Raw genomic sequence first — 27943 nt, forward strand, 5'->3', positions numbered from 1 at the left:
AGACTCTGCATCTAACTACCAGTTTATTCGAAACATAGAGGATATAAGAACATGGTAGATACCACAGGGAGGAATTCACCAAATTCAGACAGGGAAAACCAGAGGAAAGGCAAACAAAATTTCTATGAATAATCTAAAACACAGAGAGAGAGAGAGAGAGAGAGAGAGAGAGAGAGAGAGAGAGAGAGAGAGAGAGAGAGAGAGGAGAAAAGGGAGAGGAAGAACCTACAGGCTAAAAGAGACGAAAAAGGCATAAGAGACGTATCATTCAAGTGTAGTGTGTGAATTTTGCTTGGATTCTAATTTGCATTGGCCAGATCTGAAACCACATTTACAAAACAAACAGAGAAACTTTAATAAAAATATTATATAGCATTAAGAAAATATTGCTGCTGTTAGGATGTGTTGAGTTATATTTTTTAAAGTTTTATGTTTTGGAAATGTATACTAAAACATTTTCAGAAATATGTCTCATGAGGTCTGGAATTTGTTTCAAAATAATTCTGCTTGTAGGAGTTGGAGGAATATAGATGAAGCAAGATTGGTCATAAATTGATGATTGTTAGATATGATAGGCGAGTCATATGTTTACATTTTACTGCAATAAAAGACAATGAAATACAAATGATTCAACAATGTAGAAAATTTTTTAAAAAACTAGTGAAAAATATGCAGTGTAGTGATACTGAATAGAGTTGGCTTTTGTATCTGTGGATTCAACCAACCACAGATTGAAATATTTACTTAAAATGCCAACGGAAAATAAAAATGCAATAATAAAAAAACTCAAATAAAAACTATTTACATAGCACTTACATTGTATTAGGCATTATTAGTAATCTAGAGATGATTTAAAGCATGTAGAAAGATGTGTGCAGGTTACAGGCAAGTTATTATGCCATTTTATATAAGGAACTTGAGCATCCTGGGATTTTGGTATCTGCTGGGGTTCGTGGAACAAATCCCCCAGGGATACTGATGGACAACGATACTAGTTATTTCCACAATTAGGGTTAAAGTTTTAAAAAGGAAAGCTGTCTAAATTCACATATTCACCATCAGGATTTCAACAATATTTTCTGTGTTACAGTCGAATAAGAGTATTTAGAACAAGCTGTGCTGACTTTGTACAACATTTATCCAGAAGAGGCAAGGTTTTACTAAAAAGATTTGCTAATTCAAGCCTCCCAAAATGCTGTGTCTCACAAGTTAAATAAGCTAAGATACAACATGAAATTTAGCCACATGATTGGTGGGTCCAGATATGACTGAAATCCCATTTACTTGGATGCACTTTAATGTTAAAAAGGAACAAATACTATTGTGGTATGATTTCTTCTATTTTTAAGATTCCACACAATTGATTATAATCAATTACAAATAGAAAGCAGTTGCATTTTATTCATATACACTTAGATCTTTTTGAAAAATAATTCAAGAGGCAACGAAGCAATGCATAAGTAATGGTGAGGAAATGTGAAAAAAATTCCTGTTATTTGGATGTACTTGAAATATATTACCAGAAGATGTTCAAAAAGACAATATTTATCAATAAGATGAACAGACAAGCCAGCAGAAAGAACCTAGATTTTCTGATATGAGTAGCATAAAAACTATAAGCTCAAAATCCAAAGGAACTGACAGCAAATTTTAAAAAGTGGTCAGATGTAGATAGAGATCTGGTTATTTATCAGCATCATCTGATTAATAACTGTCTGAGAAGGGTGCATGGGTAATATGTGGGTATTTATTTCAAGGACAGTGTTCATGGAAACAAATCAAGAAAAATCCATAGAATATAACATTTCATTTATTTAAGACATATTAATCACATAGAAAAAAACCGTCCCATTATTTTCAGGTCATATATAACATTTATGTCATTCATTATTCTTCAGATGGACATTTGAAGTAAAAAGACCTATATCAATATTCAGTTTTCAGTCAGTGAATAAGGATAATCACATAGGAACAAATATACAAAAATAAAGGTAATGAATCACTGCACCCCCACCTTTCCAGACTCTTTTAGAGTGCCACTACACACTAACAGACCCCCTGCATGAGAAAGTAGAAGACACAATCAACATTTTCATTACCAATGATGCAAAATATCATTTACTGAAGATGAGTCAGGAGTCAAGTTGAATCAAGTTCCTGATAGTAAAATTATGTCCCCAATGGTTACTCAATTTGTTTAGTTCAAAACTGTGGTTTCTTTTTGTCTCTAAGTATATGTTCTTTCTTTAAAGTTGGTCAGGGACAAAAACCACAACTATAAAAAACTAGTGCTAAATCAAACCTCCTCTGAAGAAATGATGCCTTGTTCTAAGATCTTAACTAAAGTGCAGCAACTGTGCATGCCTTGATAATAAAAGAGGTGAATGAAGATGGACGATGTAACGATAAAGCAAACACGATCATTTTGTATGTGCTTTCAGTAGATGTATTGTCTAGCTAAGGATCTCAATTTACTATGTGAACAGAGCATTGCCCTGGACTGTAATCAAGCATATCCAATTGAGGATATAGATGTAAAAAGTAATTTGTGAGGTTTCCATGTAAATTTACAATCTTGAAGAATGTGTAAAAATTGAAATATGTAAGAATTTATATATTGCAAAACATTTCTTCAGTTAAAAAAAAATATTCCTATTAAAGGAATTTGGCAAATAAAAGTAAAAGATCAAGTATATCTTTATGAGGATCTGTTAATATTTTATATTCAATACATATGAATAGTCTTTTATCACACTCACTGTAATAGAACCTGAGTTGAATTGAATATACTGTCCACCCTGTAAACCAGTTCTGCCCAAGACCATGTGTTAGGTCCTTCTTCTCAATGCTGCTGCCAGGCCAACAGGGTTGAAAGGAAAAGGGAGAACAATTGACCCGTGAAGTATCTGGGAGACAGGCTTCAGTTATCCATGGATGCTCAAGTCCCTGATCCGAAATAGCATAGTATTTGCACATAACCTGCACACATTCATCCATATACTTTAAATCATGTCTAGATTACTTATAATACCTAATACAATGCAGATGCTATATAAATAGTTATTATACTGTATTGTTAGGAGGACAAGAACACAAAGTCTGTGTATGTTCAGTACAGATGCAATGTTTCCCGAATGTTTTTGATCTAAGGTTTTGAATCCACAGAAGTGGAATCCACAGATGTGGAACCCACAGATACAGAGGGCTGACTACATACTTCGTGAAGGCAAAACATGGAGCCACCTACTGCAGACATACAGGAATGATGAAGATGTGGTCTTGCTTTAGAAATACTTACATGCTAGAAAGGCACCTAGCTTCAAAATAAAGCAGACTATAGGAAACACACAAAACTAGAAAAGGGTGCTATGCTTAAAAAAAAAAACTCACTAATGTTTAATTCTCTAAAAGACTGGTAAATTCCCAAGGATCCACCTCTTGACAAACAAAAGAAGAAAACAGGAGTCATAAGAAAAGACCTTCAATGTATTCATGAAGACTCATTAGAATGAATCTCCAGTCATTTCTAAAGCCTCTGTTTAAAACAAAATTAATAGAAATGTCTAAAATAGCTCAGGAAGGGGAACTGATATAGAGGGTTACAAATGAATGTTACATCCAATACTTAACTAACCTACATTCCAATAACATAAGTTATACAACAATCACATAGATTACAAGGAGGGATGCAAAGAAATTTGGGGTTATTTTTTGATGAACAAGCCCCCTGTAGTACAGGTTTCCCTTGCTAGGGACCCAGGGCATCAGTGTACTAGACAGTGTTGTTGTGAGAGGCTGTGTTCAGCTTCAGTTAATTTTTTTTTTATTTTTGAGATTCTTTCAACACGTTTGCTCATTTCATGATGAGTGATTTAGGAGTGTACCTGCCCATACCATGCTGAGCGTTCAGTAGTTATGATGAAAAATGGCATAATCCCCATACCCTACACTCCCTATTCACCCAATCTTGCCTTGCTATGACTTTTTTGTTTGCTTCCCTGGATGAAAAAGTCCTCGAAAGGAAACACTTTGACCATGTGGAAGAGGTGAAACAAAAACCCCAGAAGCACTAAAAGGTATCAAAATTGACAAGTTAAAAGTTGTTTTGAGCAGTGGAAAAAGTATCTCGATAAGTGTATTGCATCAAATGGAAAGTACTTTGAAGGGGACTGAAGTTTAAGCATGTAAAATACACAATTTTTGACAAATAAATTCAGGATTTTGGGGGGTTGAGGTCCCCCCTCATAGTACAATAACTTGCAATGCTTAAAAGTAAAATCTAAATCACAAGATAGGGAAGAGAGTATTTGTGAGAAAATGAAACTGCCTAAAGTGCCCAGTATTCACAACTTGTAAATACTTTTTCTAATCAAAAATTCACACCTATAGTATAAAAATCAATAATTGTAAAAATTCTTTATAATGATACAAAAGAGCAAAATAATAACCATGTATTTCCACAGATTATTTTTCAGTCAAACAGAATTATATAAAAATAGCTATATTTGGCTCACCTAAATAAAAAATGATCTCAAAGAAATATTCACCAATGAGGTAGTTTGCCCTTTACTTTTCATTACTTCCCTTCCCAAAATACTTAGATCAAAATGAGCAGCCCACGAAATGTGGGTTGGATGCTCATTCTCATCTGCTGTGAACATCTGATCATGGAAGACGATGCATATATCACATCACGGAAGTGACATTTTTTCACACTGCTCTAAAATATTAAAAGGTATGTATAATCTGGGTCGGCAAAACAATGGCCTCCCCACAAAGATATCTGCATTCTAATTCTTAGAACCTGCGATGTTTGCTTACATGATAAAAGGTACTTCTCAGATGTGATTAGGTAAGGGCCTTGACATGAGGTACTATGGAATGAATTTTGTATTCCCCCAAAACAGAAGTGCTGAAATCCTAATCCCCAAGGTGATGGTATTAAGAGGTGGGACCTTTTGGGAGGCTCCACCTTCATGACTGGGATTATAGCCCTTATAAAAAAGGCCCAAGGGAGCTTGTTTGTTCCTTCCATGATGTGAAGACATAGTGAGAAGAAACCATGTATGAGAAAGCAAGCCTTCACCAGACACTGAAACCACTGGCACCTTGATCTTGCAATTCCCAGTCTCCAGAACTGTAAGAAATAAGGTTCTGCTGTTTACAAGCCACTTGGACTGAAACCCTGGGCTCACTTAGATGATCCTGGTATCAGTCCATCCAGGACTAAGTAAACACATGAGTCCTTAAAAGTAGAAGAGAAAGGCAGAAGGAAACAGCCAAAGAGAGATGTGACTACAGAAGATGAGTATGAGAGATGCAAAGTTGCTGATCATAGAGATGGAAGGAGGGTCACAAGCCAAGGAGGGCAGGTGGCCTCTAGAATCTGGAAAAGGCAAGAAAACGGATTCTGCCCTAGTACCTCCAAAGAAAGGCAGCCCTTCCAAAACCTGCATTTGGCCCAGTGAGATTCACATTGAGCTCTGACTTATAGGGCTATAATAGGTTTGTGTAGTTTTAAGCCTCTAACTTTGTGATGATGTTATAGTAGTGAAAGACTAATGCATGTATGTAACACATGGACAAACGTTACATACTCATGGCTTTCCAAATTTGGGGCAGATAAACCATACATTAATTTTGATTAAGCTCATTTTCCAGTTTTGAAGAGAAGGCAAGTCTTAGAAGAAGAGAGAATTGAGGAGAGTAGAATTGTGGAAGCACAGATAAAAGCCTATGCACACCCCTGCCCATGTGGCTCTCTCTTATGCCCTCAACCTAATACATGCCTAATCCTCCAAGCTTTAATCTTGGATCACAGACCCACATTCGGAATTCAATGCAGATGACTTCTGATACATCAGCAACCTTGTTTCAACCTCCCATTCTCAACTCCCTTACTCTGGTTACTAAAACAGTAGCTCTTATCAAATGTTAATAGATAATCATACTACTTACGCAAACTGATAGCCAGCTGAATTTTCTTGTTCTACATCATAAATCTTTAGACTGTTACATCTCTGCCAAGCAACAGAAAATTCTTTTTCCAATTTATTAGCACAAATTCTATATTTAAAATAAATATTTTTCAAGTTGATTTAAATAAAATTAACCAATGGATCAGGATGGCTCAAAATGACCTTTTAATTAAAAGCAAGACTAAATTGAGTAACCCAGCAGTCTCTGAAATGCTCTTTGGTTACTGCTTTTTTCCATATATGGTTCAGGCTGAGGCTTCCTTAACTGATCCAGTTGTACTATTTCATCCTAAACATGGGATTTATTTTTTTTATTTTTTGAATTGGAGCCTCACTTTGTCACCCAGACTGGAGTGCAGTGGCACCCTCTGGGCCACCGCAGCCTTGACCTGTGGGACTCTGGCGATCCTTCTGCCTCGCCCTTCCAAGTAGCCGGAACTGCAGACATGCGCTACCATACCCAGCTAATTTTTGATTTATTGTAGAGATGAGGTCTCACCAAGTTGCCTGGGCAGGTCTTGAACCTGTGGGCTCAGGCAATCCACTCGTCTTGTCTTCCCAAAGTACTGGGATTACAGGCTGAGCCACCGAGCTTGGCTGGATTTATATTTTTAAAAATAATTTATTTTCCTGAAATTACATGCTACTCCCTATAATTCTTCTATACCTCACTAAGTATCAGCTGTTTGTGCATACATGAGGGGGCCCCCCCCAAAACAGGACTTATTAAAAATTCTGTATTTTTTTCTTACATGTTCAAACTTGTTACATTCAAAGTACTCTTCATTTGATGCCTATGTTTTTTCCATGCTCAAAACAGTTTGAACTCATCCACTGTGATGTCTTTTAGTGTTTCTATCATTTGTTTGTTTCACTTCTCTCACAGGGCAAAACTTTTCCCTTTCAGGACATTTTTCATCGGAGAAAGAAACAAACAAAATAAAAAAAGTTGCTCGGGGTGAGATCAATGAATAGAGAAGGTGGGTCATGGGAATCATGCCACTTTTGGTCAAAAACTGCTGAATACTCATCACCATGTAGGCAGGTGTGCTCATAAAACACCCATCATAAAATGGGCAAAGTGAAAAATTCACTCTAGAAAAACACAGTCTCTCACAACAGTGCTAGCTGGTCCACTGATGCTGATGGGTTCCTAGAACACTCACCTAGCAGGGGAAGCTGGTACTACAAGGGCCCACCTTCCAAATTCTGGGTTTTTGGGGGTCTGCCTCATATACATATATATGTGTACTTGTATAAACAGACACATATATACACATTTGTATATACATTTCACTTTGTGGAATGTGGTGGAAACACAAAGGCAGTACCAGCAACAGCTGTTGTGGTTTGTTGTATTTACTCCTTATTCTGCAAATAAGTTGAAAAATATTTCAAGACGGTGACTGTGTGATCCCTGGAACAGATAGAAAATTCATGGTAAAGAAAACTTGACAACTTGACAACTTGTGGAGAGAACATAAAGAGGAAATCAGCCCACGGAGGAGATACCCAGAGAGACAGTATTTAGGAATAAGCAAGGTGAATGGTTTCGATTTATGAGACCAAGAGGGAAGAACAGTAAGGGGGGGGGGCCTGTTATAATTCTCCTTTTATGGAGTTATGAAAATTCTTGATTTTATATCAGTTTGGGGGCTTTCAAATGTCAACATGAGAAAAATATTTAAAGGAAGCACCTAATTAAAGACACAGCAAGATCTTTATTAAAAAAAAAAAGATTTTAATTTCTGAGAAGGTACTAAAATCAATCCTTTCTAGAGCAGACCTATGTTCACATACATGTCCACATTCACAAGCCATACTATGTGCACACAGTGGAGCTGTTTTTACTGCCTTTTTTTAAGGCTTTACATTTTTATTTTATTTTATCTATTTTGAGACAGCATTTCACTATGTCGCCTAAGCTGGTCTCAAACTCCTTGGGCTCAAGCAATCCTCCCCTGCAGGTGGAACTACTGATGTGCACCATCACTCCTGGCCCAGATTTTTCATTAAGGGGAAAAATTTTGTGCTGATATGTAGGCAATGAATTGAAAATAATAGTTCACAAGTTACTAATTGAAAAATCAATATAAATGAATTGAGTAAATACAAAATAACAGAATTTTATTAATAAATGGAATTATAAACTTTTTTTCTCCCTTTAAAATGTAGTCCTCATAGAGACTACCAGTGAATGGTCCATTTTGTGAAGAAGTCGGGGTGGGTCAAGTATCAGCACACACTTGTCACTACCTGTTTGCCTTTGTGTAACTTCCTCTCAGTCCGTCACTCTTTGGGACTGACACACTAATTCTGAGATAGGAAACACATCTCCAGCTAGGTAAAAGAGCCAGCCAGAAGCAAACAGAATGGGGAACACAAAGCCATTTCTGACATTAAAAGCAATGAAAAAATAAATAAGCAAATATATTCTCAAGACGTAAACAAGAGATCTCTATCAAGTGCAGCAAGGAGAAAAGAAAGAATGTTATCTGTCAGGCTTTCATGCTGACAAAACAGTCCACAGTATGGGTCCCTCTGTAACATGGGCTAATGGAAAAATGAACCTAAATAACTGATTGAAATTGAAGATAAAAATGAAAAAGAAATCTTGTTTATTCACCAGTGTGCAATCTAATCTTGTCTACTGAAACACTTTTGCACAATCATTTTCTCTATGTAACATACTTATTACCGCCATTTGGAAATGGGTTTACTTGCTTTGATTCAAATATACTTTCTTAACATAGTCAGAGCTATACTGCATTACAAACTTTCAGGTGTAAGTAACTGTTTCTGCATTTGATACACAGAAAATATAATTGGGAAATAGGGTATTTTCCTATGCAAAGACAAGAATACAAAGCTGGAACAAACCTCAGGGTCAAGTGAAATATAATAGTCAAGGACAAAAAGAAGTGATTGAGCAGCAAGGAAATCTTTTAGGTAGAAAGAATGAATCTATATAACTGTTCTTCCCTAAAATTTCATCAGGTTTTGAATGATATAGAGAGCTTTGTGCACAAAGGGTTCAGTTCCATTAGGTTTGCGTCTAATTTCAAAGACAACTTCTGGTTAAATCTGTGGCTCATCCCATACTAAAGTGCCACATGTCAAGAGTGTGCCAACAGGCAGAACTGGGAACCCCCAGAGGGCAAGCATTTCCTGAAGAACACCAGGGTACTGTCCAGGGATCTGCTAACTACAGGACCATGTCAACATCTGATTTCATGGTATGGAAAAATCTCTAAAAATAAATACACACACACACACACACACTTCTTAGGTCAATAGACTGGCACGTCACCATTATTAAGTATAAAATATTTTATTACATAAGTGTGGAGATTTTTTTTAAATGTAAGTGCTTTACATAGATGCAATTAAATATAAGGATCAAATATTCATTCTGCTTAAAGACAACTTAGGAATGCTGATGCCAGATAGGAACCACAAAGATGTGATGGCACCAAGTCAGGTATTTGGAAATACAACCAAAAACCAACAAAGGGATCGTGAGTTAGAATGTGTTGACACATTTTTGGCAATACCTCTGCTTATCTTAAAGATGACGACCTGAGCTGTGGGTATACTCTAAGCAAAAAATATGTCATTATTTTACTTTATTGACCCTTAGTTTCCAAATGGTAAAAATAGAGGAAGTAAGCTGGGAAGTTTCCTAAGGAGTTGTGACATTCAACAATGTTATGAAGATCTTTTCCAAATGTTCTTTATTCAGTATATTAACGGCCCCAGTGGGATGAGGCCATGCACATGTCTAAATTTTCACGTGCTCACTGGGAAGAAAGAATTCCTGGGTAAAATAAGCAGATATAAATGACACAGAACATTGAGAAGACTAAAATGATTCCTCAGAGTGTTCCAATGTAAAGACCACAGATGAAATGCTTCAGCCCAATGAAGCAAGTGATCACTTATATTTTATTAGTGTGTTTTAAAGCCTAATATTACTGATGTTCTGATGTGGGGATAATATATCTTGTTTGTTTTTTTATGGATGAAACATGTGAAAAGGCATGCCTAAAAATGATTTTACAACCGAAATCAACATATGTTGATAACTGGTTACCTAATTGGAAATCTGAAGGATACCTCTTTGTGATACCAGATATCAGTGGAAAAGAAGATTGTATTTATGGTACTTAAATGTAGTCCTCTGGAACAAACAACCTGGTTCACAGACAGTGCGCCCGCTGCTGAACTGCCGTCGCCTGACAGCCTGTCTTATCTGCCAAATTGCTCATTAGGTTTGGCAATGTTCACCTGCGCCTTCAGTTTATATTTCAACAGGGAATAAACATCAGTCTGCTTTTACCATCTTCTGCAGTGAGCTTCCAGCACACCCTTAGTAGCACAATACCACCCCACCCACCCCCGTAACCCTTCTAACTCACCTTGTGTACATACCATTATTTTTAAAATGTCAATTCAGTTTCCAGCTGTGGAAGCTAACTTAGCTTAAATAAAGCAAAAACACAAGCGAGAGAATATGCAAAGTAAGCCTTCTATTACAATCCTAGTGGGCTGACCGATAATATACTTCATTTTCTAACTAAAAAAATAAAATAAACCATACACACTTTTTTTTTTTAAATGTTCATTTCACCAAGTATTTCTGAGTGGGCTCAGGTGACAAGAGAGCAGAGGATTCCTCTTCCACTTGGATCTGACCCATCCAACCTTTGTTAGAGGTCTGATAGGAGAGTACTCCAGTTGATAAATAAACAATAGAGGTAACGTGGCAACCAGAACAAAGAGGTAGCTGAGAGGACTCAGCTCTCTGCCTTTGCCTGATTTCACTGATCCCTGCCAATGAGCACTGTGCCATTCAGAGGCAGATTGATACAAAAAAGAAAGAAAGAAAAGAAAAGAAAAGATGCAGAAAGAGATACTTTGTGGGCAAAAAGCACCAAAGATATAAAACAAAATGTCTGAAACCCCATAAAACAACTTCTGATGGAATACTGTTTTTCATTTTGCAGAAGTAAAATATTCACCACCAACCCTGCAATTAGCTAGAAAATTACAATAATTACAGCAATTTTGTATCCCATCTCCAATCCAATTAATAGATATATGACCTTGTCAACATGTAATAATCAGATTGCATCTACAACAAAACTGGATGGGTTTTATATGCTGAATAGAACTTGCACAGTAAGAAGGTAATTATTTGAAATACTGAGAATACCATTTGTATGCCATGCTCCACTTCACAAGTTAAAGGGAAATACAATAGGAATATTATTTCTATCTTCAATATGTATTTAAATCAGATCCAAAAATTGGATTCTAATATCAGTTAATGTTAAGAGGCTAGATCTCTAAAACAAAGAACTTCTAGAAAGACAAAATCAACCTGTATATTCTTGGATTTGGAAAAAAGAGAGACCGACCAAGGAGGAAGAAGCAATGCTAACTTATGGCACAATACTTCAATAACAATTAGTGATATTTCTTTAAATTCTAAAAGTTAGAAGGATAGTAAAATCTTATCAATCAGTTAACATTTCAAGAAAATTTTTCAAAGACTGAATAAAAATTAAGTTTAAAATTAACATCACTTGGAAAAGGTTTAAAAATGTTGTCTAAGGGAAGACACAGAGACTTTCCAGATGTGTGATGACAACATTTTAAAGGATTCCATGCCAAGATCTTCACATTCAATATGCATCATACCCTAAAAAGCTTCTTACAGTATTGGTCTGACAACACGGGAGTCAAGGTGTAATGCTGTTTCTTCCTATTCATTTCTCCATTGTTAAAAGCTCCAAATGCAACATGTCCATGAGGCACAGGAGGCACACTGCCCAGGGCCACAAGACTTATAGAAGCCTACATCAGGACCTTAATTTCTTTTAAAATCCAAAGAGACAAATGAACTTTTAGAGTCAAAAAAAAGGTTTTCTTTTTTATACACACAGAAGAAAATGATATCCTTAGGGCCTATGAAAATTATTAAATTTTGAAAAAAACAGAAAAAATAAAATACTGAAATATTTAAAGTTACTGCAAATATAATTATGTTACTGATATTATTATTATTATTATTAATTTTGAGTTAGAGTCTCACTCTGTTACCCAGGCTGGAGTGCAGTGACATGCTCACAGTCACCCCAGCGTCAACCTGCTGGGCTCCAGTGATCCTTCCTCCTCATCCTTCCAAGTAGCCGGAACTACAGGCATGTGCTACCATGCCCAGCTAATTTTTTATTTATTGTAGAGACAAGGTCTCGCCAAGTGGCCCGGGCTGGTCTTGAACCTGTGGGTTCAGGCAACCCACTTGCCTCGGCCTCCCAAAGTGCTGGGATTACAGCTGAGCCATCGAACCCGGCCTACTGATACTATTATATGACAGAAGAGGTCCATGAAGGCCAAAGTGCCTGGCATCCAGGCAAGTCATGGTGCCATTCTGAATAGCCATTCTCCGACTTTATAATCTTAAGATTTTTTTTAAATCACCTTGAAAAATATTATAAATTTCCAGGATGACATACAAAGCACATTCTAAGTAGACTTGAAACGGAGAATGTAAATGTATCTGGGTAACAAATCCTTTTGCCACTCAACTAGTTTCTAGTCATTCCTTTCAACAAAAAGAAAGACTACCATAGCCAGTTGTCTGCCCACTGATATACCAAAATGATTTTAGACAAAGGATTGCTAATTAATGTTTAGCATGTAACATGAAGGAAGTTAGAAGAATTAGGTAATACTGCTGTAACAAACATCTACTCTATTGTAACAGCATCTATAAATTTTTGATCCTGCTTCCAACTTAGGAACAACCAGGGAAAGCCAAGTAAGCAACTCTAACCAATCACACAGTGTATGTGTCTCTTCTAGGTAGTCCACATGCAGCTACCTCGTGCTGACAGCTTCCAATCAGGGCACACTGAAGCTTTCCTTTTTTTCATTGTGAAGCGTTCCCACTCCTTCGCCTACCTGGCAGACTCTGCCGTATCCAAGTGAGGGTGGCTAGTCTCTTTGCTGTAACAAAACCTAAGTAAACAGCATTTTCCTTGTTCTCATTTGGATAGTCCTCATGTATTTCCACATTTAAAAAGCATACCTTGTTACTTGTTTGTATATTCATGCTATTGTGATCAATTATGTATGAATAATTATAATGGTCATACAGTACAATATTAAAATTTTACAGAAAATGTGAATGAATTAAACTTTTACGTATTTTCTTTGTTGTAGGGAAATATGAAAAGATGACCAATAAAATATGTATAGTCAAGCCTAAGAAATATTATGTTAAAATTTGGGGAAAAGAGTTAAAAGACAAAGAGCAATTAGGTAAACTTGCAAAGTATTAAAGTAATACTTTATGTGCATGTATTTCCTTTAAAAAAAAAAAAAAAAAAACTTTCAGCCAGGCTCGGTGGCTCAGCCTGTAATCCCAGCACTTTGGGAGGCCAAGGTGAGTCGATTGCCTGAGCCCGCGGGTTTGAGACCCGCCTGGGCAACTTGGCGAGACCTCATCTCTCTACAATAAATCACAAAAATTAGCAGGGCGTGGTAGCACGCGCCTGTAGTTCCAGCTACTTGGAAGTGAGGCGGAAGGCTCGCCAGAGCCCAACAAGTCGAGGCTGCAGTGGCCAGGAGCGGCCACTGCGCTCCAGTCTGGGGGACAGAGTGAGACTCCAACTCAAAAAATAAACAACTTTCATTAAGGATAATTTTGAACACATACGAAAGTAGGCAGAATAGTACAGTGAATGCCTACATAAACCATTCCCCAATTTCCCAGCCTGTACTATTTTGAGAACATTCCAGATATCATATTTTAACCCTTAATAGCTCTCTGTATATATGAATAAAATATAAAGGCTCTTTAAGAAATAATTTCAGTAGCATTATCACACCTAAATAATAATTTCATAATATTAAATACCCAGTTAGTATCCAATTTCTCAGTATATGTCATCTTAAGCTTTATTTAAATCAGAACTTAAATAAGATCCATACATTATGATTAGATGCCTATGAAAAGTCTCTATTAATCTATAAATTTCTTCTCCATCTCGTCCCCTCTCCCCTCCCCCCCACAATTGATTTTATTGAAGAACCTGGGTCATTTATCTTAAACAGTTTCCTACTGTCTTGACTTGGCAAATTGCATTCCCTATGGTGTTAACATGTTTCTCAGTGCTCTGTATTTCCTGTAAATTGGCAGTTGGGTCTAGATGTTTGATTAGACTCATAGTTAATTTCTCTTGTGAAGAATACTTCATAGGAGGTGTTGTGTTCTTCCATCAGGAGGCACACAATGCTTGGCTGTCTCTCCTTTATGTTTTTTTTTTGTTGTTGGCAGTGGTTGATAAATGTCTTTGTTTTGTGCTGATAAAACAAAATACTTAAGACTATGTAATTAATAAAGAACAGAAATTTGTTCTTTCGCAGTTCTGGGGGCTGAGAAGTTTAAGATCAAGATGCCGGCATCTGGTGAGGGCCTTCTGCTGCATCCTCACATGTGAAAGGTGGAAGGGAAAGAGAGGACAAATGTGGTGCCCTCACAAGGCAGAAGAGTAAAAAAGAGTGAACCCACTCCCTAGAGCACTTTTTATGCCATTTATGATGGCAGAGTCTTTATAACCTAAACACTTCCCATTAGGCTACATGCCTCAACATGGTTGCACTGGGGATTAGATTTCCAACACATGAATTTCAGAGGACACATGGAGATCATAGCAATGATCAATACCTAGACCTATTATTTCACTAGGAGGTGCAAAATAGTCATAATCTACTTCTGTAATTACATCTCCATTTATCAGTTGGAAGACTTACATAAAAAGTAATTTATTCTTCATCTACAATTTGGCTATCCAGTGATACCACTCACATAGGAAACGCAAGATTGGTGACTAATTCTTTCTTGCCTTAATAAATTTCCCAGTAATAAGCTGCTTTACTAGCATGCTTTACCTTGTTTGCTGGCTTATTTATTTATTAGTATAACTCATGCAGCATTTATTGCTATTACTATCATTATTAATGTTCCAACTGGCCCATCTTTGGCTGGCAGGAAGTTGCTGTTGGCTCCTAGACCCTCTAACACCCTAGTAACCTTTATTTGCTTTCTTATTTTTGATATGACAGAATCACCTCATACATTTCCTGTCTAGACCTGAATTCAGGCATTTCTCCAAGGGTGCCTGATCTGTTTTCATGGTAAATGCTCTTTCCAGAGCACAGTCTAAATATGAAAAATACTGAGTTAGTGGGTTGGTCACTGATTCTAGACTTTTCAGTGTGCACTTAAAGAATATTTCCTTTCTTATGCATTCCATTTTCTGTCTTTTTTATAAAAAAATAAAACATATCATGAATTAATTATAACATACCTGGACCAAATTAAGGACTATAAAATTTTTGTATATTCTCTTCTAACTTACATCTGTATTCCTTATCTTCTTTACTAAGAATACTGAGTCCTCAAGGAAAGATAAAAATAAATTTTTTTAATTATTCATTTTTAAGAATTATCTTTTATTAATGTTTTATTATAAGTAATATTAATTAATATGAAACATTCATTTAAATGTTCATTTTAAAGTTTAAATGACTGTTATCATTACGTAAAATGCAATGTGGTTCCAACATCAAATATATAAAATAAAGTAATATAAGTCTAGCTTTTATTACACTTCTTCTATCATATTTTCTCCCTTTCCCAAAGGTATTTTTTTATGGTTGTCTACTCTTATTTATTTCTTTAGCATAAGAAGCATTTACATAAATATGGTTTTTCACTATGTGGCCTCTTTTCTTTATTTTCTCATTATTAAAACACTATTTTGTATTTAGAAAAGTTTATATTTTGGTTCTAATAATCATATTTATATTAGTATTTTGTGTAATACTACCCAAAGCCCCCTCCCTTTTTGTTATTATCCATTAGTTACCTACTATGAACAATATTGTTATTGGCTAGTAATTCCATCTTTGTCTTTTAACTTAAGAGTGTTATTCAGAATAGCGTTCAATATGCTGGACTCAATAAAGTTTTCTCCCAAGTTGCAGGTGGCTGCTATCTTGGCTGTAAACCAATGATTGCTTTCATTCAAGGTTTCCAACTATGGCACTTCTGACATCTGGGTTGGAGCGCTCTTTGATATGGGGGGCTGTCCTATGCTTGTAGGATGTTTAGCAGTATCCTCAGCCTCTATTTGATGCCAGAACCACCCCTACCACCACCACCTTCACCAGTTGTCACAACCAAAAGTATCTCCAGACATTGTCCAATGTCCCTTGGAGGAGGACCACCCCTGGTTGAGAACCAATGATTTAACTAAATCAGAGTTCTCTCTTTATATGTCTTACAAAAAAGCTTAAGGCCAAATAAATGGCAACTTCTAAGAAAACTTAAAAAGACTGTAAGAGAAAAATTCTGTGTATTAAAACCATTCAGGCTTTATCATAATACCCAAACTACATACCCACTTTTCTATTGAAATAAAAATTATACTCTACATACTTTCCTTGGGTTCCATCAATTCTTTATGGGACAAAGGGGCTAAGTGAAGTCATTCACTGGAAACTTAGAAAGTCATCACACTTTCTTCCACAGCAAAAACTTTATATATCTGAAAGCTTTTCCAATCATGCTCCTAATTAGAGTTGACTACTCCTCAATTGAGCACATCACTGCATATTATTGCCCTCTTTACTTTCATATCTGTAGCTATAATGACTATTAATCATAGCTTCTTGATGGCAAGGACCAGGTTTTATTAATTCATCACCTAGTAGTGCTGGGCCAGCAGACACACCCGGGTTCTATGTCAGAAGGAATGTCATGAAAAATCACCATAATAGATAGTTGACTCGTGTGATGGGTAACTTTCCCATAGTCAAAAACCCTGCATACTATAGATGCTTAATATGTACTTACCCAATCCCTTCCAACACCTTAAAATATAAACAACCTTAGCATATAAAAATCAAAACAAAAAAATATGATTTGCATATTTTTCCACTGGTGACTGCAGACAATACATATGCTTCAAATATAACTTCCTTTTCTCAATAAAAACAAGATAAAAGAGATACTTTGGGTTGAAAACAGCATTTAAATTTTAACACATAAGGCCAGCCAAATGTGGATGGTTGTGTGATAGAACTGTGTTGAGCCCAGAGGATTCAAAATATAAAACTGATAGAAAGCATGCCAATCAAATTCTTTATAACATAAACACAGGATTTAACTTATCCTCTATCTTCTTTCTTTCTTTGTTTATTTGAGTTGGAGTCTCACTCTGTTGCCCAGGCTGGAATGCAGTGCCACAGACATGGCCACCACAGCCTCCACCTACTGGGTGCAGGTGATCCTTCCACCTTAGCCTTCCAAGTAGCTGGAACTACAGGCATAAGCCACCACATCCAGCTAATTTTTTGGTTTATTGTAAGGACATGGTTTCACCAAGTTGCCCGCTGTTCTCAAATCCCTGGGCTCAGGCAACTCCCTTGCCTTCACCTCCCAAAGCGCTGGGATTACAGGTATGAGCTATTGCACCCAACCTAATATGTCTTTATAGTGCAGCTAAATTAAAGGTACATCTTGCTTTTGAAAACACATAAATATGAAACTATAATAACACAACAAAAAGTTATGTAAGTATATATATTAAGATGTAAGTATTCACATAAAGATACTGTTTTCCAAACTTCAGGGACCTGAATATCTGCATTATCAGTTAATTAAAATTTTCAGCTGGGCGCAGTGGCTCATGCCTGTAATCTCAACATTTTGGAAGGTAGAGGCAAGAGAAATGCCTGAGCCCTGGGTTTGAGACTAGGCTGGGCAACTTGGCAAGACCTCATCTCTATCATAAATCAAAAAATTAGCCAGGCGTAGTGGCACACACCTGTAGTTCTAGCCACTTAGAAGGCTGAGACTGAAGAATTGCCTGAGCCCAGCAGGTCGAGGCTGCGGTAGCCACAAGGGTGCCACTGCACTCCAGCCTGGATGACAGAGGGAGACTCAGACTCAAAAAAAATTTTTTCTTTAAGTCAAATTTAGGCAGTCTAGTTGTATACATAGGCTTATTACAAACAGATATCCAATAAGCCACTAACTTAATGAGCTGGCATCTAAAAAAGAAACTAGGGTTACGTGTGTAATTCCTACACATTACTTTATACATAGTCTTACCTTTTGAAAAGCACTGCCAAAAGTAAATCCAATGTGAGGTTTTGCAAACAGTACAAGGAGTACCCCCCAAAAATTGGAATTAAATTTTGGAGGGTGAACCCCTTTCAGTACAGGCTTCCCTCCTGACTGGGTAAATGTTCTAGGAACCCATCAGCATCAGTGCACCAGGTAGCGTTGCTGTGAGAGATCTCATTTGGCTTCAGTGAATTTTTTATTTTTTTTTAAGATTCTTTCAATACATTTGCTCATTACATGACGGGTGATTTACGAGCACACCTGCCCACACCACGCTGAGTGTTCAGCAGTTTTTGATCAGAAACATGCCCCACCCTCCCTATTCACCTGATTTTACCCTGAGGGGAATTTTTGTTTCCCCACTGAAGAAAGTGCTCAAAGGGCTTTTTGCCAACGCAGAAGAGATGAAACAAAAAAGGGTAGACGCATTCAAAGGCATCAAAATTGACAAGTTCAAAAACTGTTTTGTGCAATGGAAAAAGAATCTGGATAGGTATATTGCATCAAAGAGAGAGTACTTTGAAGGTGACTAAAATTTAAACATGTAAGAATAAGTACACCATTTTTAAATGAATATAAATTTAAAATATTTTGTTTCTTGGGGGTTCCCCCTTGTATATCCTTAGAGTACACAAAAAATTCTATTTCTAGTTTACAAAATATTGGCTTGTACATGTGCACAAGCAACACTAAATATCCTGAATATAAAGAAATGTCTAACTAAAACAACTTATAGCAGCTGCTCCACTTCTAGTATCCTTGGAAATATGTTTCACTGTACCTAGTTCTCACCTTGTCCAGAGGATAGAGTGTAACTGTAGGAAGTGGATAACACTGACCCACGGCCACACACAACCCTCTAGGGCATCATTCACATACCCCATCTTGCACCACATCATCTACATTCTCTACAACTCTATATGGCATACTTTTCCTGTGGGTTCTGATGGACTACTGAATTGGTAACTGTTAAATTGCTATTCTTTGCTTGTTCTCCTAATACATACTTTCAAGGGACAGTGGAAGTAGAAGCAGTTTGTAAACGTCTGAAAGCCAATTGCCCAAAATGCTATAGATTGGCTGGGCTCAGTGACTCAGCATGTAATCCTAGTACTTTGGAAGGCCAAGGCAAATGGATTGCCTGAGCCCCAGGTTCGAGACCAGCCCTGGCAACTTGGTGAGACTTCATCTCTACAATAAATCAAAAATTAGTTGGGCATGGTAGTGCACACCTGTAGTTCTGGCTACTTGGAAGGCTGAGTCAGAAGGATCGCCAGAGCCCAGCAGGTCCATGCTGCGGTGGCCATGAGTATGCCACTGCACTCCAGTCTGTGCGACAGAGTGAGACTCCAACTCAAAAAAAAAAAAAAATGCTATAGATTACTACCAATGGAAAGAAACAAAACAGGTACAAGGATGCATTTTGGAAGATAAACTATGCATTCTAAATATTATACACCTAGAGTCTATCTGCTAATTTTATATATAAACATGGTATATTATTATATTTTATTATCTATCTACACGTGAAGATCTACTGAAGAATATCGGTGAACCTACACAAGATCAAATTTTCCACCTGAAAAATGAAAGTGTTTCCAAACATATGTGTCTAAAAGATAAATAATCTTTAAACTTGCAAATTTCTTTAAATGAATTTTAACTGCTCAGTTAAAACATTATACAGTTACAAACAATATATATTATTTCTAGCAAAAGTGCATCACATTTTAGATTAAAGTTAACAGAATTCTTGAAGCAAGTGTCCTAGATAAGACATATCCTGGGTCCTACATAGACTATGTCCTACTTCCCTTTCCATGAGGTGGTGGCTCTTCCAGGTCCCAGAAGGTAACTTTGGCCCTGAGATCTTTACTTCCCCAGCTCTTCAGATAAGGTTCAAATCACACAAGTAATGGTTGTAATCAAGGTGATCATCAATCCATGATGCTATGTTTTGTTTCAAGACAAAGAACTTTTAATTATTTCTATTTGTGCTAGCCTTCAGATAAAATACATGGAAATGGAAATTTATATAATCTAACTTGAACTCTAGTCCTTGTTTACCACTAGTGAGCAATTAAAACTTAGCTAGTCTAAGATAAGGTGAGCCCAATCTATTAAAATGTGAAGAATTGCCTACTTCTCTTGCAAAAAAACATTTGCCCAGGTTCTAAACTTAATCAGTTTTTTATAAGAACAGATAATGAATTCCATTTACAGGAGCATGGATGAATAACAAAAATTGATATCTCTGTAAATGAAAATGAAAACTATAGAGAAGAAAGATCTTTCACTTACTTGCACGAAGGACTGAAGGTGTGACTTCAATTTCACTGGTTGCTTGATAGGGCTGAAAGGCCGAGACATTGTTGGTGCCAAGCTCACTACCAAATATCTCTGGGCTCTGGGTACCCGTGGAGCTGGCACTGGTGCCATCACCTCCATGGTGTGGATCTTGCTCATCAAACACTGCTACCAGCTAGAAATGAAAGGCAAATTTGCATTTATAAATGAAGGCATCTTATTACTACCAAAAATGTATAATCTTTTGACATAAATCTACAGTGGAAAAATATTGATGTTATGACCTCAGAATATTAAGCTTTAGAAAGCAAAATCTCAAAGAAACAAGTGTTTCTCTGACTTTTGATGCTTTACTTACACATTTCTAAGGCGCACATTTCATATTCAAAGATTTGGGGGTAAAAACAATAAAAAGTGTTTGCTATCACAGTATGCTGAGGGTGGATTTAAATCTTCTTTTTTTAATTATAGGATACATTGTTAGTGGAAAGGGACATGTGTGTGTGTGTGTGTATGTGTGTGCGTGTGCACGCACACATGCACACACACATGTACACACAGTATAAGCCACTCTTCATATAAGAAGGGGATATTACAATCTGTGCATGTATCTACTCATTTTTGAATAAGATGTAAAGGAAGGATAAAAGCGAGACTAATGGAATTGGTTACTTACAGGGAGTAAATAAGAATAGGTTGAAAGAAAGAGGAAATGGGAGAACTGTGGCAATAATGGGAAAGTGACACTTTTCTGAGTATATGTTTCTTCAAGACTCTGACTCTTAGAACCATAATAATGATTCAATGATCTAAAACAGAAATAAATTATTGAAATCAACAAGGATGGCAAAGTGAGGTGGGAGTCACCAGGGATCCCAAAATGGGACACAGACAAATAAACCTAATTATGTTACAAGTGAATAATAAGACCACACAGAAAGGGATGGGAAAGAAAATAACTAGCCTAAATACTTGGAAAATTCTATTTTTACTGTTTAATGTAAGTAAAAGACAAAAAGAACTGTGTCATGAATATTATATTCTAGTTAGTTTGTTTCTCACAAGTGCATGGTTTAGCAATTCTTACTCTACTACACACACACACACACACACACACACACACACACACACCAGAGATGAACAAAAAAGTGAAAATGTATTGAATAAAGAAAGCCAATGTTCTCACTGTCAGAAATAGAAGTTACAAATAATGAAAAGCAAGAATAAACTCTCTTGTGTTTGATGGAAATCAAAGGCATCAATGTGAACTCACAGTTTGTATAAGTAGGCAGTTAGGTAGGTACAATGACAGATAGGTATAGAAAATGTTAAAGCCTGTGAGTATACAAATATAGAATTCCTAGCTCTGCCCACTGAGAGGTCCTAGAAGCAATAACATCCCAGTGCCAATGTGCACACCTAGTGTCTAGATCTTGGTTTTAATACCATTCTCCAGTAAATGAACCAGGACTCCTTGAAAAAACTAGTTAATTTCAGGACTTGGGTCAGGGAAAACAAATGATGAGCTTGGAATGACTTGTGATGCCAAAAAGTAAGGACAAAACCAAAAATGAGGAAGGCACTTAAAAGGAAACAGGTGTCAACCTGAGGCCCTCCCAATGGCCAAAGCTGAGACAGCCTGTACACAAATAATGCTAGCATTGCATTATAATCCCAAATATAAACTAAATATCCATGAGTCCATAATGTGTCCATAATAATATAAATAAATAATTGAGGAAGTCAATGGTGAACAGCTACTCCCTACTATAGCACCCAAATAATAAATATAGAAGAAATGATGGAAGCAAGTTGACATTCGTCAACCTCTCGTATAATAATTACAAATAAAATCTACCAAAATATGCTAAAATTAATGGATGAGACTATGGGGAGTAACAGGGACACTTGAGCATTTCAAAATGTCTCCTCATAAGATATATTTTTACTAAAAGGGAAGAAAACGTCTCTGCAGTGGAGAAATTTGGCAGACATCACTGTAGCAAGGTTAACATCACCAGTAATAAGACATGGCAGCATCATGTACCATCTGATAAAATGCACTGAGAAGTATATAATATTACATTCGTGGTATTCCTGCCAAAAATGCGTAACTTCCACCTAATCATGGGGAAACACAGACAAACTACTATAGAGGGGCATAATACAGTATAAATAAGACTCTCAAAAAGTAACGAGGTAATGAAAGTAAAAATTAAAAATGATACAATTGTATAAATTGAGAAGACTGAGAAAAAATGAGAAATATACACAACAGGGGGTCTTGACCAAATTCAGGGCCAGAAGAAGGGCATTAGTGAAAAGGTGGTGAAATTCAAATATCCTCTGAAGGTGAGCCATCAGTACTGACCCTCTGAGTTTATTTTGATAAGTGTTCTATGATTATGTTGGATGTTAACATTAGGGATGGATGAAAGGTATATGAAAATACTTTGTATCTATTATTCCAACTTTTCTGAAGTATAAAATTATTTCAGGAAAAAACTTTAATATTATAATTACAGTAGTATTATAAAATAGTATAAAAATATAAATTTGTTCTATTCCTTCTTATAACTTAAAACACTAATATACTTAAAACAACACTAATATACTTCCTAAAGATCTCAAAGAGTACTCTAAAGTTCTAAGGAATAAATGTTGGCTATCACGTATCATATTCACCCTGCAATCCCACAACTAGCAATTAATCTTAGCATTCCAAGGAAAGAATCACGGCTATGGCCAAAATGAGCCCCCTCTTCTACCTCCAATACAAGCTTTTTCAGTGCCAATACTTCTCTCAGTTAAAGGACAGTATGATAAATCTACAGTATATGAACAGTTTTTATAACAATCTTCATTGCATAAACAGTTTTGTCATTTTGAACAAATGCTATTTCCATGAACATTTACATATCATCAATCCATTCATGAAACAACAAAGAAAACTATTATAAGGTCATAGAGACATGAAGACAAACAGGAAGCTCAGAACCCTGCTGAGGTATAATGTATAATTAGCTGATTAAATAATCTGGAGGGAGGTTAAGTGGTAAGAAGAAATCAAAGTAGGATGAATAGTTGGGCCACTCAACCTTATGATAAGCAACATAAGTGGAGGAAAAAAGTTCTTAATAGTTACAAAAAATGAAAAGATGGCTGGGTGCAGAGGCTTGTGCCTATAATCTCAGCACGTTGGGAGGCCAAGATGGGATGATTATTTGAGTCTAGGAGTTTGAGACCAGTCTGACCAATATACCAAGATCCCATCTCTTAAAAAAAAAAAGTTTAAAAAGTAACTGGGCATGGTATGGGCTCCAGTAGTCCCATGTATTTGGGAGGCTGAGGTGGAAATATCACTTGAGTCCAGGAATTTAAGGCTGCAGTGAGTCAAGATTGTACCACTGCACTCCGGCCTGAGTGAGTGACAGAGTGGAACTCTGTCTCTAAGAAAATAAAAAGAAAAGAAAAGGTATTGTATGTATACACTGAATTTTCCATATACAGTAATAAATTCAGCTTGTTTATCTGACATCAAGTACCAAGTGTCTCCCTCTGTTAGTAGCAGACATTCCACTACAGCAGAGGCAAGCAAACTTTTTCTGAAAAGGACCAGATATTAGCTATTTATGGAGCTATGGTACATTATCATCTTTTCTTCACAAAAACTCTACTCACTTATTGTAGCATAAAAGCAGCTATAGACAATACATAAACAAATAAGTGTGGCTATGTTTAAATAAAACTTTATTTATAAAAGCAGGCAGTGGGTCAAATTTGGTCCATGGGCTATAAATTGACAATCCTGCAGTGGACTGCCCATCTTTCTAGTAACCCCTAATTTTAAAATTTCAGTTTGAGAAATACAACTAAAAGTCAAGGCACTTTTTAAAAACATCCCTGATAAACTAACAATATTCATTTCAAGCTCTTCAGCAGGATTTGGATTTCTACACTTGATTTTAATATCATACTTTTCATAAGGTGTGTGGCTTAATATGCATTTTGAAGATATTAAGTTTTGACATTTTTGTGCTTAATTGGAAGCAAATGAAATTCATGTTTTGTTATTAACTTTCCACAATGATGTGTTCTCTCAAGAATCAGGTCCTTTCTGCAAACTGAAAATGGAGATTGAAAATTATAAAGAACGAGTCTTTAAATGCCACACATGATGGAAGAGCTTATACATGTATATTAGTTTCAATAATTATCTCCGGCATTTTTAGAAAACACAAGTATTATGAAATCTGGATGGTGTCATGAACAAATGCTGTTTGAATTTCAGTGGCAGAATCACAGTTGGTGATTTGCAATATGCCAATAACATACAATTCTTTTAAACCAAAATTTAAGTGCCAGGTGCAGATATGAAGTAATTTTGTGTTAAATTGGGAAGGATATATAATTTTAGAATATCTTCTCTACAAGAATACATATATTAAAAAGCAAAAACAAACAAATGAAAACAAACCCAGGACCTTCACAAAAAACACCACATATTAAAAATCTGTATCATGCCCTTCAAAAAGTAAAGAATATGTCTCCTTTTAAATTTGTGAATCGTGACTCAAATCCATATTTTAACAGATGGAATCTTTGCTGCTGCCCATAAAGTAGATCATTTTTAAAAGTTCATTTTTATTTTCAATAACTATTACTTAATCTCTCTTCTGTTCCCTTTATCTGTCAAGTCTCCATGAGAAAAGACAAACCAAATTTGGATAACACCCACAATAACCCAAGTATAAATAAAATCCAATCACGGCCATACATTTCCCACCTTTGGCCAAGTCATATCTACTCTGAAACATCAGAATAAGTTATAACAACATCACACATATATGCTTATAAATCACTTAGATCTAGGGTGACCCTTTTATTGAGTACAACTATTAGCTGGAAGCCCACAACTGCATGTAGTAAAGTAGCTAAGAGCATAGAAATTGAAATCAGAGAGAGCTACACTTAAAATTAGTTGTGACCTTATTTTTTGGATGGCTATTGCTAAATCCACTGGCCTTTCTAACATTTGTAAGCCTTTCTTTTTCTCATCTGGAAAAAAAGGATAGTGGTTGTCATAGCCAGAATAATGACCCTTCACAAGTTTCCATGACCAAACTCCTGGAGCTGGCAAATGTTACCTTTCATAGCAAAAGAGACTTTGCAGGTGGGATTCAAGTAAAGGACTTTAAAATACAGAGGTAATCTTGGATTATCTGGGCAACCCCATCTAATCACGTGAGACTGGAAAAATGGAGGGCCTTACCTGGCTGTGGCCAAAGAAAACCAAATATGACAAGGGTCAAAAGATGCTACATTGCTTGTTTTGAAAGTGAAGAAGGGGAGTCATCAACTAAAAAATGTGAGCAGCATTTAGAAGACAAGGAAATAGATTCTCCCCTAGAGCCTCCAGAAAGAAGTGTGGCTTTGCTGACAACTTGATTTTACCCCAGTGTGACTCTTGTCTGACTTCTACCAAACAGTAACTGCAAGTTAATAACTTTGTGTTGCTTGAAGGCACTACGTAATAGTCATTTGTTACAGCAGCAGTAGGAAACCAATACAGTAGCATTGCCTCCTCTCCTAGACTTGACAAAGAAAGAGACAGGGTAAGAACACAATAAAGCATATGCTTACTATTAGCTATTATTAAATTATATCGTGGTGGTCTTTATATATGTGTGGTGTGTGTGTGTGTGTATACATATACATATATATATTTGCAAATATAAGGATTGGTTTCAAGAGCAATGAAGACTGATGCAAAACTCAATTGATATATATTGGTTCTACACACAAACAGTAAGAGTAAAAAGACAAAAGGAGAAATAAGTCTTACAAGAAAATGCTTTGTTCAACAAATAGTCACAAAATGATGATCTTCACAGACGCTCTACATTCTCCCCTCAACATCTCCCGTAAACACAGGGTAGCTTTTATTATTTCACTTTACAGAAAACTGAGACTCAGAGATGAACTTGACCAGAGTTTAAATAAGCAAAGAATGAATCTGAGATTGGAAATCAAGTCTATCTGATTTCAAAAACCTTTTCTCCAAATCCTCCTATCTCTATAATATCCAACACATCCACAGCACAGCCCACTGGAAAGTTACACTCTTGATCATCTGCCAGTCTTGGAACAGGATTCTGCTCATTCTTGATGAGACAAAGGTAACAACATACCTTTCCCAAATTAATGCAAATTTGATCCTACCATCTAAAATGTTTCTGAGCATATCTGAAGGTAACCAAGATAATGACAAATAATTCCATGCCAGTGATATCACTATTCAGTCTTAATCAGAGAGTTCCAAAGGATCAGAAGAACTCGCAAATTCTGCCTTCATATAGGAAAAGGATAAGCTATTAAAGTCTACAGGTTTAAATGAGATTGCAAAGACCTCTAGGTTCAGATCCCACACAGCATGAGAGGCTATTTTATTGCCACATCCGTGAGCAATCGCTATTTCTGTTGCTGTCTTGCTGTACAGGCTGAAAATACAAAAGTTGATCAGGGCAGGTCTCATGAATGTCCTTTGCATAGTCAATATTAATCTATGGAATTGTTTGTGAAATAAACACTTATAATTCCTTATAAAGACATCACATTTTCTGGTTCTTGAGACTGTCCAAAGAATGTAGAAAAGTCCAAAAATTGAGAATAAACTTGAAGATGCCTCCATGACTCTCTCTTTATCTAAGAAACATGACTGGCCTCAATGAGTAAGCCAGATTCTATTGAATCACTTGGCTGACAGCATCAAAACAATGTCAACAAGAAACACAAATAGAAAAGGCATCTCTGAACAAAGGTAGGGAGATTTCACAGGCATATCTGTCTATATAGAATGAGTGCAATTGAAAATAACAGAAAGAAAATACAGCAGAAATGGGAGAACTATAGCACACTAAAATACATTTCTAACAATTAACAATAAAAATAGTTGGTTGAGGGAGATGCAAATCAAAACCACACTGAGATACCACCTAACTCCAGTCAGAATGGCAATTATCAACAGCTCAAAAATTAACAGCTGCTGGAGAGGGTGTGGTGAAAAGGAAACACTTCTACAGTGTTGGTGGGAGTGTAAACTAGTGCAACCTCTGTGGAAAGCAGTGTGGCAATTCCTAAAAGCTCTAAAAATTGACCTTCCATATGACCCCGCAGTCCCCCTACTGGGAATATACCCTGAAGACCTCAAATCACTCTATAAAAAAGATACCTGCACACGTATGTTTATCGTAGCATTGTTCACAATAGCAAGAACCTGGAAACAACCATGCTGCCCATCAAAAGAGGACTGGATTTTAAAAATGTGGTACATATACACAATGGAATACTACGCAGCCATAAAAAAGAACAAAATCATGAATTTTGCAGCAACCTGGATGGAACTAGAGTCTATAATACTGAGTGACCTCTCACAGAAACAAAGATCCGAGTA

At 36.4% G+C, this 27943-nt stretch overlaps 1 protein-coding gene across 11 annotated transcripts in view; it reads right to left on the reverse strand.

Annotated features, from left to right (window-relative positions):
* PARD3 (par-3 family cell polarity regulator) overlaps window positions 1–27943 on the reverse strand; it is a 675053-nt gene that overhangs the window by 368583 nt on the left and 278527 nt on the right. For all 11 annotated transcript variants that reach the window (XM_008065798.2, XM_008065800.2, XM_008065805.2 and 8 more), the window contains exon 3: window positions 20485–20665. In XM_008065798.2, coding sequence (XP_008063989.1) covers window positions 20485–20665 — 181 coding nt within the window. The remainder of the gene's footprint in view (window positions 1–20484; window positions 20666–27943) is intronic.

This window comes from Carlito syrichta, unplaced genomic scaffold (assembly GCF_000164805.1).
Source record: "Carlito syrichta isolate Samal-C Ts95f unplaced genomic scaffold, Tarsius_syrichta-2.0.1 Scaffold308805, whole genome shotgun sequence".
NCBI lineage: Eukaryota > Metazoa > Chordata > Mammalia > Primates > Tarsiidae > Carlito > Carlito syrichta.